The following is an 18593-nucleotide window of genomic DNA, read 5'->3' as shown; positions in this document are numbered from 1 at the left end:
ATAGAAGACAGAGCAGTTGGCTGAGCGACCACAATGTTGTTTTGGCCCTGATTGGCAACTTATTCGTCTTTTCAATAGGAATTACCTGAAGCAAGAGTTTGTTTCTGAAAAAAAAGGACATGACCCTGATGCACTTGGGGTTTTCTCTCAGCATTTGGGTGCCTCATTTCTGTTGTCCCTTGTTCTAGACCGCCAAGCTTTTCCTGGAGGTCCAAACATGAAAAAGGTGCATCGTAAGGAATGTCTTAACCCCTTAGATGCTGGGCCTTTTCCCCCCCAGTGCTGAGCCCTTTTTTGGCTATTTGGGGTAGTTCGCGCTTAGGGCTTCATAACTTTTTGTCCACATAAGCTAACCACGCCAAATTTGCGTCCTTTTTTTCCAACATCCTAGGGATTCTAATGGTACCCAGAGTTTGTGGTTTACCCTGGAGGAGACCAAGAAAATAGCCAAAATACAGTGAAAATTTAGTTTTTTCCAAAAAAAATGGGAAAAAAGGGCCGCCGAAGAAGGCTTGTGGTTTTTTCCCTGAAAATGCCATCAACAAAGGGTTTCTGGTGCTGAAATCACTATCTTCCCACCTTTCAGGAACGGGCAGACTTGAATCAGAAAACCACATTTTCCAACACAAATTTGGCATTTTACTGGGACATACCCCATTTTTACTATTTTTGGTGCTTTCAACCTCCTTCCAGTTAGTGACAGGAATGGGTGTGAAACCAATGCTGGATCCCGGAAAGCTAAACATTTCTGAAAACTAGACAAAATTCTGAATTCAGCAAGGGGTCATTTGTGTAGATCCTACAAGGTTTTCCTACAGAAAATAACAGCTGAAATAAAAAAATATTGAAATTGAGCTGAAAACAACAGCCATTTTTCTTTATGTTTTACTCTGTAACTTTTTCCTGCGATGTCAGATTTCTGAAAGCAATATACCGTTTTGTCTGCTGGACTCTTCTGGTTGCGGGGATATAAAGGGCTTATAGGTTCATCAAGAACCCTAGGTACCCAGAGCCAATAAATGAGGTGCACCCTGCAGTTGGTTTTCATTCTATACTGGGTATACAGCAATTCATTTGCTGAAATATGAGGAGTGAAAAAGAGGTATCAAGAAAACCTTTGCATTTCCAAAATGGGATCAAGATAAGGTTTTGAGGAGCAGTGGTTATTTGCACATCTTTGAATTCCGAGGTGCCCATACTAGCATGTGAATTGCAGGGCATTTCTCAAATAGACGTCTTTTTTACACACTCTCTTATATTTGGAAGGAAAAAATTTAGAGAAAGATAAGGGGCAATAACACTTGTTTTGCTATTCTATGTTCCCCCAAGTCTCCCGAAAAAAATGATACCTCACTTGTGTGGGTAGGCCTAGCGCCCGCGACAGGAAATGCCCCAAAACACAACGTGGACACATCCCATTTTTTCACAAAATACAGAGCTGTTTTTTTGCAAAGTGCCTACCTGTGGATTATGGCCTCTAGCTCAGCCGGCACATAGGGAAACCTACCAAACCTGTACATTTTTGAAAACTAGAGACCTAGGGGAATCCAAGATGGGGTGACTCGCGGGGCTCTGACCAGGTTCTGTTACCCAGAATCCTTTGCAAACCTCAAAAAGTGGCTAAAAAAACAAGTTTTCCTCACATTTCGGTGACAGAAAGTTCTGGAATCTGAGAGGAGCCTCAAATTTCCTTCCACCCAGCGTCCCCCCAAGTCTCCCGATAAAAATGATACCTCACTTGTGTGGGTAGGCCTAGCGCCCGCGACAGGAAATGCCCCAAAACACAACGTGGACACATCACAGAAAACAGAGCTGTTTTTTGCAAAGTGCCTACCTGTAGATTTTGGCCTCTAGCTCAGCCGGCACCTAGGGAAACCTACCAAACCTGTACATTTTTGAAAACTAGAGACCTAGGGGAATCCAAGATGGGGTGACTCGCGGGGCTCTAACCAGGTTCTGTTACCCAGAATCCTTTGCAAACCTCAAAAAGTGGCTAAAAAAACAAGTTTTCCTCACATTTCGGTGACAGAAAGTTCTGGAATCGGAGAGGAGCCTCAAATTTCCTTCCACCCAGCGTCCCCCCAAGTCTCCCGATAAAAATGATACCTCACTTGTGTGGGTAGGCCTAGCGCCCGCGACAGGAAATGCCCCAAAACACAACGTGGACACATCACAGAAAACAGAGCTGTTTTTTGCAAAGTGCCTACCTGTAGATTTTGGCCTCTAGCTCAGCCGGCACCTAGGGAAACCTACCAAACCTGTACATTTTTGAAAACTAGAGACCTAGGGGAATCCAAGATGGGGTGACTCGCGGGGCTCTGACCAGGTTCTGTTACCCAGAATCCTTTGCAAACCTCAAAAAGTGGCTAAAAAAACAAGTTTTCCTAACATTTCGGTGACAGAAAGTTCTGGAATCGGAGAGGAGCCTCAAATTTCCTTCCATCCAGCGTCCCCCCAAGTCTCCCGATAAAAATGATACCTTACTTGTGTGGGTAGGCCTAGCGCCCGCGACAGGAAATGCCCCAAAACACAACGTGGACACATCACAGAAAACAGAGCTGTTTTTTGCAAAGTGCCTACCTGTAGATTTTGGCCTCTAGCTCAGCCGGCACCTAGGGAAACCTACCAAACCTGTACATTTCTGAAAACTAGAGACCTAGGGGAATTCAAGATGGGGTGACTCGCGGGGCTCGGACCAGGTTCTGTTACCCAGAATCCTTTGCAAACCTCAAAAAGTGGCTAAAAAAACAAGTTTTCCTCACATTTCGGTGACAGAAAGTTCTGGAATCTGAGAGGAGCCTCAAATTTCCTTCCACCCAGCGTCCCCCCAAGTCTCCCGATAAAAATGATACCTCACTTGTGTGGGTAGGCCTAGCGCCCGCGACAGGAAATGCCCCAAAACACAACGTGGACACATCACAGAAAACAGAGCTGTTTTTTGCAAAGTGCCTACCTGTAGATTTTGGCCTCTAGCTCAGCCGGCACCTAGGGAAACCTACCAAACCTGTGCATTTCTGAAAACTAGAGACCTAGGGGAATCCAAGGAGGGGTGACTTGCGGGGCTCGGACCAGGTTCTGTTACCCAGAATCCTTTGCAAACCTCAAAAAGTGGCTAAAAAAACAAGTTTTCCTCACATTTCGGTGACAGAAAGTTCTGGAATCTGAGAGGAGCCACAAATTTCCTTCCACCCAGCGTTCCCCCAAGCCTCCCGATAAAAATGATACCTCACTTGTGTGGTTAGGCCTGGTGCCTGCGACAGGAATAGATCACACAACGGTCAATGTTGGTCCTTACGTGAGGCAGCTGTTGACCCTGGGGTGATCCATTCCTGACACAGACACTAGGTGTAGGCACTCAAGTGGGGTAGTGTTTTTATCAGGACAGGTGAGGAGTCACTGGGTGGTAGGAATATTGTGGATCCCAGCATATTCCTGTAGTTTGTATGACAGAAATGCGAGAAAAATTGAGTTTTTTTTCAACATTTCAGCTTTGCAGGGTATTCTGGGTAAGAAAACTTTGGGGAAGCCACACAAGTCACACCTCTGTGGACTCCCCCGAATGTCTAGTTTCCAGAAATGTTTGGGTTTAGTGTGTTTCTCTATATGGCCGCCGAATCCAGGACCAAAAACACAGGTGCCTGCCTTACAAAACCAGTTTGTTTTGCCATGGATAATTTTGATGTCTCCACAATATGATTTGGGTGGTGGAATTTGGGGCTGAACTAAATTGGGGAGCTCCCAAGAGAGCACTCTCTCTCTGCTTGCCACCGCATTCACCTGCTCTCTGGGTTGACCTAACCCACTATTACCCAGTTGCACAAACAGCTTGCGAAGGGACAGCAGGACTGTCCTCATCACCTCCCTCATAATGTACTGGAAGATGAGTTATCGAATGGGACTCCTCTGACTGAAAAATCACTCCCAGAGTCTGCGCCATTGTCCTATCCCTCAGATGCTGTCTCAGTATCTGATGTCTCAGTCTCTGATCCTATGTCAGAGCGGTCCTCTATAACCCGAGTGTAGGCAGCAGTCATCCATCAAGATGCCATCTCTGCTATTGGCTAAACTGTTGCTCTAAAACACTAGCCTACGTAGACAGTCACAAAATCGATGGTGTGTGAGATACGTGCAACAGTAGAGGCCACCTTACCTGCGCTTCTTCCCTCAATCAGCACGTACTTTCAAGACACTCAAAAAACACCTTGTCACATACCATTCGTCACAGTCTTTAGCACCTCCTGCGCCCAGTCCAACAATCACTATTGGTGCTCCCACTCCCTCCTCCTCGGATTCCCTCATTACCACCCAGCAAAAGTGCCCTTCATCTCTCCATAGACTTTGCTAATGTACTCAGCTATTTACATAAAATACAGATTTGCTCTTTGCAGTAGGCATATAAACCTTCTGCGCTTCTTTATGGCACTAAAACTGCCACTAGACAAGTCGGACCCTTTTCCCCCCAGGGAAACCACACACATATTGACAAAAGTGATATATATATGACAGCCAATCACCTGAAACTCAACTCAAGCAAAACCGAAATAATCCTCTTTGGCCCACACAAAAACACCTGGGACCCCTCATGGTGGCCCACCACGCTAGGCCCTGCACCCACCCCCTCCAACCACGCACGCAACCTCAGCATCATCCTAGACTCCTCCCTCTCGATGACCCAACAAATCAACGCTCTCACCTCCTCATGCTTCAACACACTCCGTATACTGAAAAACATTCAAATGGATCCCCACAGAGACCAGAAAAACTGTCACTCACGCACACATCAGCAGCAGGCTTGATTACGGAAACGCCCTCTACGCCGGCACCACTCTAAAACTCAAGCGCAAACTACACGCATCTAGAACTCAGCAGCACGACTCATCCTCGACCTCCGCCGACACGAACACATCTCTCCACACCTCAAATCCCTCCACTGGCTCCCCATTGACAAAAGGATCACCTTCAAGATCCTCATCCTCGCACACAAATCACTCCACAACACAGGCCCTGCCTACCTCAACGAGAGTCACCTTCCACACCCCCACACGAAACGTCCGCTCAGCTGACCTCTCTCTCGCCTCTGTCCCCCGCATCAAACACACCACCACCGGGGGCAGATCCTTCTCCTACCTTGCACCCAAAACCTGGAACGCCCTCACAACCCACCTTCGCAAGACTCAAAACCTACTTCTTTTCAGGAAGGGCCTCAAAACCTGGCTTTTCGAACAGTGAACCTCCCAGCCCCTTTCCCTCCCCCCGCCCCCCCCAAGCGCCTTGAGACCCTCACAGGTGAGTAGCACACTTTATAAATCTCTTTGGTATATATAGATCTACCTCTATATATATATATATATATATCTATGTACATGGATATATCTATAGATATATCCATGTACATAGATATATCTATCTACATAGATATATAAATATAGATCTATTTTTTTTTAGTTGTTGTATGGTTTCCTTGGGGGCCAAAAAAATTGCCCCCACAGGGGGTCACCCTGCCCACGGGCGACCCCCTGTCATTTTTCTTTTTTTTTATTATTAAAAAAAAAAAAAAAACAATCCCCTGGGATTATGCCCCCGGGGGGGGGCGGCCCGTTTTCCGAGGGGGCCGCCCCCCCAAAGTGAAATCCCTGGCGTCTAGTGGTGTTTCCTGGCCCCCGATCGCAGCTGTGCTGCGATCGGGGGGCCAGCTGCGATCGGGGGCCAGGAAACACTTTCAGGAAGGCCTCGTAAGAAAGGCGAGTGTCTCCCCTTTCTTACGAGGCCTTCCCGAACGTGAGAAAGGCCGTTTTCCCCATCAAAGCAGGAAGCGGCTGCAAGGCTGCTTCCTGCTTTGATGGGGAAAACACCTTTGCAACGTCAGCGCGCCGCGAGGCGCGCTGACGTCACAAAGGGGCGGGTGGGGGGGCGGGGGGAGACACGGAAGCTTCCGTGTCTCCCGGGGGGGGTTTAAAAAAAAAAATAAATCCTCGGGTGCGATGCACCCGAGGATTTATTGATACCCTTCCTGGTGTCGGCCACTGGTCGTGACCCGCACCAGGGAGGGTGTGTGGGCGTCGGCCAGTGGCCGACGCCCGCACCTAAGCGGTTAATGAAAATGGACCTTCTGATGCACATTGAAGGAACTCTGGCAGAAGGGCTGTCAGTCAAAGGTTTCTGACAGGAGAATGAGCTGAGGCTCAGCCATCAGAAACCAGGAGCTTTGACTTCCTCTAACTGAGACAGACACATTACAAGCTTGGTTTGGTTGCAGCCCAGCAGAATCCAAACAGGACCGTTAGGTAGCAAATGAAACATGTTTGGTTTCTGGAGATGGTACTAAATCTGAAGGATAATCCTTCCCTAGCTTTTTCTCCACTGTGGTGATATAAATATGAAAATTCTGCCGGCAGACTTCAAGCTGAATGTAGCACTTCCTAAGACATTAAAGGATTTTCCACAGGTAATGTATGAAAGCAGGGATGGTTGGTAGATGAAAATCGCCAGAGTCCAGGGAATGCCAGCCAGTCCCACCCACAGAGAGTCAGAAGGACTTTGCTAAAGGGCAACATCTTGAATATGTCCAGTCAAATGAACAGATTCAAGAGGCAGAGATCTGGGTTGGCTGTCAGACAGCTGTCCTTCTTGGGAATCAAGATATAAAGGATGTGGAACCCACTGCACAATTTCCTACTTAGGTACTAGAGGTGGGCGAGCCAACAATTTAACAGGGAAAGCTGGGTAAGATTAAAGCCAAGGGTCTGGTTCGGATCTTAGAGGATGTGCACCAGCCGAGCCCTGAAAATATGTGCTATGTAAATCATATAACAAACATAAGACATAAGCTATGATAAAGTCAATTCAAAGTTCAAAAAAGTGTATTTCTTTAACATGTAGAAACGTTGCCCTCAATAGGGCAGATTGTAACACTGCACTGAGAAGTACTGATTAAAAGTGACATTTTTGTACCACTGGAAGTCTTAAGTCACATATTTGAATGTGCTTTCATACACAATAATGAAGAAAAAAATGTTTTGGTGAAATACAACATTTGCCTAAGTTAACACAATTTAAGAGGGGAAACTACGGTTTGTCCAGGTTTTTTGGTTTCACTTTGTACAAATCAGTCAATATATAGATCTCTATTTGTCTTTCGTTAGACTAAAGCTTTGTTTTTACTTATCAATGCATTTTTCTACAGTTTTTTAAATATAGCGCAAACTCCAACTGATGGTTATTGGAGCACTTTACATGGGCAATAGTTACATTACATAAGGTCACATGCATTGTGTATAGGCATGGGGAGATAAAGTGATTCAGCCAGAATCAGAGGATGTTGGGCAATGCTGAGACTCAAACCTAATTTCCCAGTTCCACTGTTGGCAGCCTAGACTGTAATGCCACATCCTGGGTAGGGGGAGGAAGGCAGGAGGCACATGAAAACTCAGGGCCTCATTACAAGTGTGGCAGAGGGGATTACTCCATCACAAATGTGACGGATATCCTGGCCGTCGTGTTATAAGTTTCATAAGTTTCATAAGTTTCATAAGTTTCATAAGATATAATGGAACTTGTAATATGTCGGGTGGGATATCAGTCACGTTTGTAACGGAGTAATCCTCTCCGCCAAACTCATAATGAGGCCCTCAGGCTGTTATGGGCTTGAGGTTCCAACAGGATTTTGAGCTGAGCAAGAGCCAGGCTTCAGGCTCATGCCTGGCTCAAGCTTTCAGTGGCTTGCCTACCTGTAAAATGCACCACTTCCATGGCTCCTTTGTTCAGCAGGTCAAGTCCTTCTGCCTCAAATCTTCAAGCATGTGCTGAAGAACACATCCTGGTGGGTGGAGGGCAGTCCAGACGAAGCACCAGAAATGGTAGGGCATAGCCCTCGCACATTAGAAGAATGATTTAGCAATCTGTTGTGCCTATCTGCCATCTGGCAGAAAAATGGGAGATCCTCCATCTAACTAGAAAATGATAGCTTAAGGAGAGAGAGTCAGAAAGGTTTTGAGGCAGGAGAAGCAATGAAAGATGGCAGGGACTGGATCTGCTGTTTTTGTTAGTTGGTGATGACATCCCCTAGGTCCACCCCTACCTTGAAAGAAGCGGCACATAGCAGAGGCTCCGATACTGTAGATAGGGGCTGAACAATCTCTGTCAAAATGTTAGATGTTCCTCTGCAGAGGGTAGAGTCAACTCTAATGCTAATGCTGAATGACAAGACTTTCTCAGAAGGAGGGCCAGAGGGGTATGGGAAATCTCCTTCTGGAGAGGGCAAAAAAGTCAAATTAAAATCCAAATCCAGTGTTATGAAGGAGGGGAGGGGTTATTAGCCTCCGAATCATCATCATAATCCTTATCAGGCATGACAAGACCATCTGAATTGAATATAAAATGTTCTGCCATCCAGTCAGATCTCTGGGAAAAGGCTTTGTCAAGGGCTCATCATCAAACCAAGCCTTAACTTTCTCTTTTGACACTTGCATGATATCAGCCTGCTTCGAAGACTTAGAACATGGCACTGACAGCAGCTTTGAGGACGGCACTAGTTTCACAGGTGGTGCTGAATGCATAAGGCATGGCACCTTGGAGAGCACTAACTTCTTTGGAAGAACTGAAGCTAGAACCTCTCTAGGCATTAGGGTAACAGTGGCTGGAGTGACCAAGCCCACAGAATCAGGCTCACTCTTGGGTAACTGAGCTGTCATAAATAGATCCAGTATAGGTAACTCAAAAACTTCAACCTGCGAAGGGTTGGTCATAGTAGGCAAAAAATGTGGTCCAATGACAAGAAAGAGTCCAGCATTGGAGAACAGCATCAAGACTTCATATCGTCCCAGCGGTGGGATGTTTATCTCAAGGATAATGGGCATTTTTCATTCAAATTGAACATTTTGTGTTTTTTGTGGTAAGAACTCTTGGGAGAATGTTCTCTGTCTTGGAGTGTATCTGATAGAAAAGTTGAATAGTTCACTGTAACCCTGTGGGTCTTGTCCAAAAATGACTTGGCCTCACACACCCCGATGGCCTTCAGATGCGTTAAGAAATAGGAGTTGCAGGCCAAAAGGTTGCAATCGGATTCAAGATAATACATGCAAATGGCATCTGGGTCCAACAAGGATATCTTCTTACAACATCTGCAACAAGGTTTAGACCTTGAAATCTCTTGGTCAGGCATTTCACTTAGTCGCTGTTGACAAGCTGAGGACTTTCGTCAGTGAAGTGGGAGGAGAACTTTGGATGCACTTCAATGAAGAGCGGTAAAAAGGAACTGATACCAGTGGGCTAGAAGGTGCTTTATATTCTCTAAAGCAGTGTCATCAGGGACGGATTTAGTCACAGTTAAGGCAACATGGTGCCACCGGAAGACTGTGGAGAGCTATTGCTGAGGAAAAGTTTCCGGTCACAGTCTGATACATGGAGGATATTCACTTGATGACAAGTTTAAGTGAAGATGTACACATCAGAAAAAAGTGATGAAAGTGAAACTGATACACCTGCTGTTTAATACTGAATGAGAAGACTCTGGTTTGGAAAGTGAATGGATGCAGTGTATTAACGGTGACCGAATAAATATTGGTCTTGTCTGTATAAAAAATCCATCGGTCTGACATTATGAGGAGCTAATTGTGAATCAAAGAAGTGGATTTGGAGCTTAAGGGCCTTAATCATAAATGTAAGATTACATGTGTAGGTTTACTCATGTGTATGTTTACTCTGTACCTGAGTGTAAATCTACACGTTTTTGCTATTCACCATTTCTAAGCATAGAATCACAAATAAGTGTAGACTTACGGAGACATCTAAGACAGAATTTAAGTGTAAGGTTCCTACTTCCTCTGCGGTGGAGATCTACCAAAGGTAAAGACTAGGAAAAATAATAAGCCTTACTGACTGTTAAAGCAAGTATCAGACATTTTTTGTATTAGGTAAAATTGTAAATTAAAGTAAAATAATTAACAATAATGTAACTAATAACAAAGCTATTTACAGCACATGAAATTAAACTATTGAAAGTAACTGTTCATTAATTAATTTAATAATCGAAGGATATTACTTTAATGCAGAAATATTAGTTTTAAATATGTTTTTAAAAAATCCCACCCTCCTTAAATACTTAAATATTATTTAAATATTATTATAAAATTAAAATTATGAAATTAATGAAATATGTAATTAATATTTACTAAATTTAAGTAAAAGTCATGTTTTAATCATTTAAAATTATTTACATTTTTATTAAAAGTTTATTTAAAAAAAAAGTGTACTATTTTAGTGATACAATATATAAATTTAAATGTGATGTGCATTTTTTAAACTAAAAACAATGAATATACATTTATTTTCAAAAGTAATTTATTTTGAAAATATTTCCTATGGGTGTTATTGTAAGTCCCTCCCTCTATTGATTCTATGGGGATGTGATGCAGTACCTTTGTATGGCCATGTATGGTGTTAGACTCACTGAAAGGTTTGAGTGTATTGTGGAATGAAGGGGTTTTTCATATTCCTTGTTAAGGTTGCATGAGATATATCACATGCAGTGAAGGTTTCAATATGCAATGAGAACTTGCTTATAAAAAACAACATTGTACACTGTAAAAAAACAAGAATTTGGCAGGAGAGATGAACTGCTAAAGGTATTCAAATTACCCATTTTCAGTGCTCTGCAAAGAAAGGCCGCTTTTACAAAAAAAAGTATAAAAATAGTTGAGTGTACTTAAGTTTATATTTTTCTTTGATTTAGTGCCCTATTTAGATTTTGGTGGACAGGATACCCTGTCAAAACTTTTAATATTGTGAAGGGGCATGACATACTCTATATTAATCTAAGAGTCTTCATTCAGGTTGGGGGGCCTAGAAAAAAAATATCAAGCACCTCTCAGCATATATGCTCACTTATTATGCGATATTCAAGAAACATATTTACAATTAACCACTTTCATAGCAGGGCAAAATTTAATTGGTAACCAGTGGACCCAAGAAAGACAGGTTTGCTCAATCATTAGGGTACATATATAGAATCAAACTGCTGTTTCATAATCTGACAGCCTTGTAGGCTTACTTGCACTACAGAGGTAACATCTCTGCCTACTCTGCACTCTGGGAAGGGGAGCTTTCATGCACATTAAGGGCCATATTTATAGGCCCCTAGTGCCACCATGCCCCACATTAACGTTATTTTTACCTTAATGTGGCCCAACAAGGCCAAAATCCCTGCACCGTATTTACATAGTGGTGCAACGCATGCATTGCATTGCGCCACTCTGTAACCCTTTGGCATTTAAGAAGGGATTAAAACCCGCAATCTTCCATTTTAATCTATGGACTATTCTACAAAATTATGGTCCCTTTGCCATTTTCTGTTCAATTGTAATACACTATGTACTGTCTAAAGTATTTGTGTAATATATTGAGCAGCAAGACTTTATATACTGTAATGTTTATGTTGTGCTTTTGTTATATATAAAAACGTATTTACAATAATAATTCTTTACAATTTCGAATCTTTGTGTGGGAACCTCACATTCTTTGTATTTGATTTCTTTGTGTTGACTTTTTTGTATTGATTTTTTGGATTGATTGTGAAAGAGGCATTATTTTCCTGGAACCGTTGTTGTTCACACAATCATAGATCAGCCGTGTGGCAGTCCTGATAGCAGGTGCTTGTCTTCAGCACTTGCACCTCTGAGCTGTGGACTTGGTGCTTCACTACAGCAGGAATGGCGATCTTCACAGGGTATGCTGCACTCAGGAAGCAGCAACACAATTCCCTTCGGATTCAATGCAAAGGTGTTGTGTACCAAACTGCTGGTCTGATTTGCAATTTAGTTCACACAGTTCACAATAAAAACCCACATTGGGAGACCAAGTGATCTCTCTTATCTAGATTGCCATCAATTGCTCTCATGTCATCTGGCTTCTTGTGAATGCTTCACACACAAGGAACACAGCTGGGCTTATGTCTCCTCCTACAGAGCGAGCCATCACCTTCCAACTCTGAGCAGGCAGGCTTCTAGGCGTAGGCAGACCCATAGCTTCTCCAGAAATGTATGTAGGCTTCAGGTAATGTTCACTCTGGGTGAATGGCTGTACTCCCTCCAAGAACAGAAAAAAGTCTCAGGACACTTTTTTTGGCATAAATCAGTATATTGTCACTAATGTTTCATGTCAATAACCCAGGACTTGAACAGTATGTCATGTCATAATAACATATGTCTTCAAAGAGGACAAGCTTGGTGCACCCCTCTAGGTCACCGAACTAGCTCTCAATCTTGGTCATGGAGAATCATAGGCCTCAGCACACACACACACTGCATCAGCATGTTAGCCATGCCAAAGAAAGTCAGCTACAGTTTCACATGTCCAGAGGCTGCAGAAATCATAGAACCATTTAAGAAAAATGTGCCTACACAGGCACAACAAAATGCATAAATCATACATAAAAAGGCCAGAGAAAATGCACTACTCAAGGAGGATATACAATGCAGAGTGCCCAGCAGAGGAAATCAATAAAATAGTATTGGAATTCCAAATTCCTTGAAGGAGTCAGATAGCAAGTCCTCACTCTCAAGACATTTGCAATAAAATGACAACTTACTACATCATCAAAGCAGACAGCTTAGACTTGTATCTTGCAACTAGAAACAGCTGTTGCTTGGAATTGCCAACTAAGACAAGCACTCTAGAAATAATGGAAGCATCCCTATCATCCTTCCAAGAAATAGTAATGACAGAATTTGAGGATCTTCTGTAAGCCAGAGGCCCAGCTGGCTGAAGTTCAGATTTATGTGCCCTCCTTATATTCAAGAAAATTCTAGTATGAACATTGGCAACTACTCCAACAATGGACATAAACAATAATTCTCTATCCACGGGACTCTTTCCACTGGATTTCAAGAAAGCATAGATACAACTGTGAATCAAGAAGTACAATATGGATCCTAATGCCCTTAATAACTTCAGAACAATTTCTAATGGACCCATACTTGACAACTAATTCAAAGAGCAGCATTTCTGCAGATCTCTCAATTCATAGGTGATAACCATTTACTTATGGGCTACCAAACAGGAAAAGGCATAGAATCTACCCTAATCACCATATGGTGCAACTGAAAAAAATCACAGTCAATTTCGACCCAATGGATAATACCTGACCAAAACAAAAACAAAAATCACATTGATTAGATTATGGCCATCAAATACCTACCATCCTCTGCATGCCATGATCTCCTTATATGCCTCCTGTTCAAAGCAGCATGCCTTTACTCAACTCCTATGCAAACCAGCATTCCATCTGACCTCCTCTTCTATATGTCCTTGAAAGAATTGCCCATATCACCACTCATAGTCCATAAGCCATCCTTCTCACAAACGGGTAATCACTTGCCTGCAATCTGTCAATAACTGAATCCTTGTCTACCGTATTTACTCACCCTACCAATCATTCATATGAATTAATATACCCTCTGCCCTCACCCCATACTAATGATCACATCTAAGTCTTTCTGATTCCACCACAAGCAACTGGTAAAGCATAGAAGGAGTTCTTCTGAGAACACAAGGCTAAATCCACAAACCAAAAATCACTAAATTAACAAGTAACCCTGGGTTCTGGAGAACCTTACTACTCGGCATAGAGGACTTTAACTCTTCACCGGAGGGTAGTTTACACTACATAAATACGATCACAATACAACATGCGCTCCACGATTCACTTTTATTTTCTTTGCTCTGCAATCCTCTCCACCTCATGACCATTGATTTGCGTCGCAAACAATTCTATTCTGTCTCATCCTATAAGTTCAAACCCACCTACCTTTTCCCCATAAATTCCATACTCCTAACATGCACCCCTTCCCACTGCCAGATCTCTTTAATAGAGGGGCTTGTGTTGTGCCCCTTGTTCTTTCTGGCAACTGCTATATATATGCCCCACGTAACTGCTGTGCTGTGCACTAACTGCTGTTCTATATTCTATGATTGACCTGGAATCTGTCCTATAGGCTGCCCTAACCCAGAATCTTCCGCCACTCATGTACTTATCTCTCGTTCACAATTATACACCCACTGTACACAGTAATCTCCTCTCCCTCTGTTATTCATGAGCAATGCTGTACTGTAAAAAAAAAATATCTGTTCTGCTGTCAGTCATCTATTGTTGATCTCTGCCTGGACTTGCACACCTTCTGCACAACTCCCTGAACCCCGATCTGGTGAGGTTGGTGCTCTGTACAACTACGAATGAGTAAATAATTGAACAAAAAAATGTTGAAGGCACTTCTATTATAAATTCCTTTCAAACACCCAAATCCCAAACAGTTGGACTAACTTTGAAGCTCGGCCCACACATCATTAGTTGGCACCGTTGTCTATTGTTTCCCTGGTCAAGCAAAGGTTTGATGGCTTTGCCTTCGCTGTGGCTATGATGAAATGCTACATATTCCTCTATTCAAAAAGCCTGCACTATAGGGGGAGAAGTGTTGTTTTCATCTTTAAAACTGAGAAAGTTCCCAGACTTTTTCTCTCCATCAAAAGATAAATTTCAGGGTACTAGCGGGAAAATAGCCCTAATCCAGCCAAGCCGACCAAGACTGTATAGTGCGAATACGCTACTTTCTTATGTGCCCTATTATCCAAAGATGGATATTATAGGTAGAATTTTTCTCTGTGAGCATTGTCTCTGAGATATCATTGTTTCTTTAAACAATTATCACAGAGGGAAAGTATACCAACTTTTTTCTGCAAAGTATATCTTAGCACCTGTTTAACCCAACGTACAACCACCGTGTTTCTCGCTGCTATTATATCACTGTATATCATTTATTTTAGGGTTTGGTGTTAAATAAAGCTGTTGGGATCATACACTATTACAAGAGTCTCATTTTAGTGTAGATGGCCCAACCTCAAAATGTTGAAAACTACACGGTTTTCATGGACTTACTGAAGGTTAAAAACAAACAATGCACCTTCGCACACCACATGCTACACTAAACTTTTGCCTACACGCACCTCTCGCCCTCGCACGGTTTGGAGTTGGAACGTGTATTGTTGGTTCATAGGTATGTGAGCCTAGTGTTGCACACAGTATAGTGTATGCTATTTAAGAGATAGGAGACACTTACCTCACAATCACTGCATCGGATCAGCTATGTATCACGTTAGGCAACTTGAGGTGGGGTTTTCCTGGCAACATATGTGCTGGGCAAACACTCAAAGTATAAAAATTATATACTCTTTGTGGAATTAATTTGTTTTCCAAACGAAGCAGACTATGAGCCCTTTTTTAGATATCGATACAGACAGCTTTATCTGTCTGGCAGCTCTCATGTTATCAATTCTTCACAAAGTATAATAGGAAGTACAGAGAGAGAGAGGGTGGGTTTTTCGTCAACCCCTTCAGCCATTAGCTTTTATCTGATTTTTTTTATGGTTTGCCTATGTTTAGAAGGCCTGTGCATTTTAAGGATGCTTACATTGCTCTATTTGTGTTCTCTGTAGGTTTTGGTGATGGGAAAGGGGCTTCAGATACTCCTTTGGTTATACTGCACACTTTGCGTACAAATTGAGACCCAGTGTGGTTTATTTGATTAACTTTGTAATGCAACAACATTTGAAGTGACGATTCTGACCTTTTTGTTTGGGACGTGGTTGCAATTTGGATGTCTTACTCTCTCATTAAAACGCAATGTTCTTCGGTCACTTATATATTTATTTATTTAATCCCAAACTTCATTCTACTACTATGATCTCCAAAACAACTCTTCCTAGACTCTTCCCTCCTCTAACCCTCCTGGCTCACTCCAAACCTCAGTTTAGTAATATGATCTATCAAAAACCCTACTAAAATTTTCCCTTATTTATCTATCCTATGACTTATCCCAAACCTCATTCTACTACTTTGATATCCTTAATTCCTTTCCACAGACTCTTTTCTCCTCCATCTCTCTTTTTACTGAACCCAAACCTCATCTTATTACCATGATCTCCCAATTAACTCTTTCTAGACCCTTCCCTCTTCTATCCCTCCATTATTCTATTCAATTCAATAAACAGACTCAGATGTCCACTGCTGAAATTGACTCATAATTTCCTATACTAATCTACCAGTAATCCTTTTGGGTTTCGGAGTAGCATGGTACTCGCCGAAATGTAACACAAATAGTGGCCCTTGTGTCAGAAGCACCTATTAGGCAAAGTGTTGCTGTGTATGCCTTTTAAGTTCACCATTTACAATGCAGATGTCATCTTCTGACTCATTTTCAAATACCCTTCTTTGAGAGTACAGCTTAAACGGGATAGTAATGTCTGTTCAGCAAAGGGGCCCTACCGCTAGTTTCCACATTGTTGTAGAGCAAAATGTGTCTTCATTTTCTTCATTATGGGTTTTTCTTTCTAGCCTAGCTGGTGGTAACTCACACAACGTCGCCCAAATATTGCCAAGCACATTCCTTAACAAAAAGGTGGACATTTTGGCTCTGCCAATGGTTGAGCGAGCTTGGCCTCACTGCTGTGAAAGACTAACAGATATTTGTGTTTTGGAATGCCCCCTGCTTATTTTTTAATGGCAGATTGGATGAAAAACTTTCAACCACGTTTACTTCAAACCCAAAGGGCAATAATGTTAGGTACACAACTATGTAAATAAATAAGAAAAAGTTTGTGAATCGCACAATGCACAGGGCCACCGAGTGTGGAGACAGGAAAGCAGCTTTAGCAGCAAGGAGGAAGCAAGTGACAGGAGACAGAACACAATAAAACATGAGCGGGCGAGGGAGGACTGGAAGGAAGCGGGGGGAGCAGGGGAGGGCTGGGGGGTTATGGGAACAGTAGGGAGGACTTGGGGGCAGAGGAGGGCAGGGGAAGGTGGGATCTGGTGCGCGTTGGGTGGAGAGGAGGGAATTGGTCAGGAGCGGACGGAAAGCAGGGAAATAGAGGGAGGGAGCAGGAAGAGAAGTTTCGAGGGGGCGGGAGATTGTGGAGAGAGGAGGAATGAGAAAGAGGAGAGGGGAGGGTGCTGGAGAATGGAGGGAGGCTAGGGGAATGGCAGGGAGAGGTGAGGCAGGGCGAGGTGCCCTCACGAGCGGCGGAGTGGAGTTGTGTGCGCGTTAGGTTTGGGACCAGCTAGGCGGTCTAGTAGACACACTGGTCGTCACTCACTCACCCTGAAGCCACGCGCCTGGACCTCGCAGAGAAGGACGAGGAGGAGGAGTAGAGGCTGAGACATCCTCTGGGCCGTCTGCCCCACAGACTGAACCACCGCGTCGTCTCACCAGCCCCAGAAGGCAGCCGCCTCTGTCCCGGTGGTTCGCGCTCCACTTCCTCTTACCCGCTCGGAATCCTTGCGGCGACAGGTGACACAACTTCCCTCGGCTGTCTGTCTCCTCCGTTTACTAGGGTGCACTCTCCCAAATGCGGAAGACTCTCTTTGCCTTGGAATCGAGGGTCTCCTGTCCCCTCACTCCGTGAATTATTATTCTCAGCTGGCGAGAAGGGTCTGTCTCTCGAGCTCAAGGTCTGTCACTAACCCAAAGGACTCCTTTCCCAGGAGGTGCTGTCTCTCTAACCCACGGGTTTCTCTCTCACCCAACGAGAGGCGGCATCCGCTACGGCGTCTCTCCCTTATGCCCTGCACTTTTTTTCAATGACAGTATATATATATATAAACACCGCGGAGGCATACGAGCGATCTATTATTTATCCAAAAAAATGCTGTCTGACTGTCTTTCTCAAAGGGGAGAATTATGTTCAGGACGAACTCTCCCCAAATCTCCCTCTCGCTCTCCTTCTCTCTTTCCCACGGTTATATGGTGTATGCTTCTCTTTATGTCTCTCTCTCTCCTTCTTTCGCTCTCTCTCGCCCGCTGCTTTCTCTCTCTCTCTGTCTTTGCCACTCCTCCTATGTGCTCCCCTCTCTCTCTCTCGCGTTCTCTCTTTCTCTTTTTTATCTGCCACGCTATTTCTTTCCCCCTCTCTCTCGCCCGCCCTTTTCTCTCTCTGGCTTTCACTGTCTCTCCCTAGCGCCCTCTCTCTCTCTCGCTCTCATTCCCTCCTAGCGCTCCGTCTTTTTCTTTCTCCGCGGCACTTTTTCTCTTTTACCCCTTCCCTCAGCCTACCTATCCATTTATATGTGACCGCACTGTCTCTTTTCTCTCACTCTCCCTTTCCTTCTCTGTACCCGTCTCTCTCTCTTGCTCTCTCCCTGCCTGGCTGCAGAACTGGTAGCAGGTTTTTCTAAACACTGCCAGTGAGGAAAGCAGAACCGGCAGCTCCGGTGAGGAAACCACCCACTCACCCCTCTCATGTCACAGGCGAGCCCAGAACAAGAGGCAGGCTGTGATTGTCAGCCCAGGACAAGAGACAGGCTGCGACTGTCAGCCCAGAACAAGAGACAGGCTGTGACGGTCAGCCCAGAACAAGAGACAGGCAAGCCCAGAACAAGAGACAGGCTGTGACTGTCAGCCTAGAACAAGAGACAGGCAAGCCCAGAACAAGAGACAGGCTGTGACTGTCAGCCCAAAACAAGAGACACGGCTGTGACTGTCAGCCCAGAACAAGAGACAGGGTGTGACTGTCTGGTTGTGACTGTCAGCCCGGAGCAAGAGAAAGGC

The 18593-nt window shown here is 43.9% G+C and overlaps 1 protein-coding gene across 2 annotated transcripts in view; it reads right to left on the bottom strand.

The window, feature by feature from the left end:
* LOC138301129 (tumor necrosis factor receptor superfamily member 1B-like) overlaps positions 1-18306 on the bottom strand; it is a 209659-nt gene extending 191353 nt beyond the window's left edge. The window contains exon 1 of one of the 2 annotated variants that reach the window (XM_069241265.1): positions 17147-18306. In XM_069241265.1, the coding sequence (XP_069097366.1) occupies positions 17147-17209 (63 nt within the window). In that variant the 5' untranslated portion in view covers positions 17210-18306. The remainder of the gene's footprint in view (positions 1-17146) is intronic. The other variant, XM_069241266.1, reaches the window with a different exon arrangement.
* Between the last annotated feature and the right edge of the window lie 287 nt (positions 18307-18593).

The sequence above is a fragment of the Pleurodeles waltl genome, chromosome 6 (assembly GCF_031143425.1).
Source record: "Pleurodeles waltl isolate 20211129_DDA chromosome 6, aPleWal1.hap1.20221129, whole genome shotgun sequence".
NCBI classification, from domain to species: domain Eukaryota; kingdom Metazoa; phylum Chordata; class Amphibia; order Caudata; family Salamandridae; genus Pleurodeles; species Pleurodeles waltl.
Note: the sequence above shows the minus strand (reverse complement) of the source record. Positions and strands in the feature narration are given on the sequence as shown.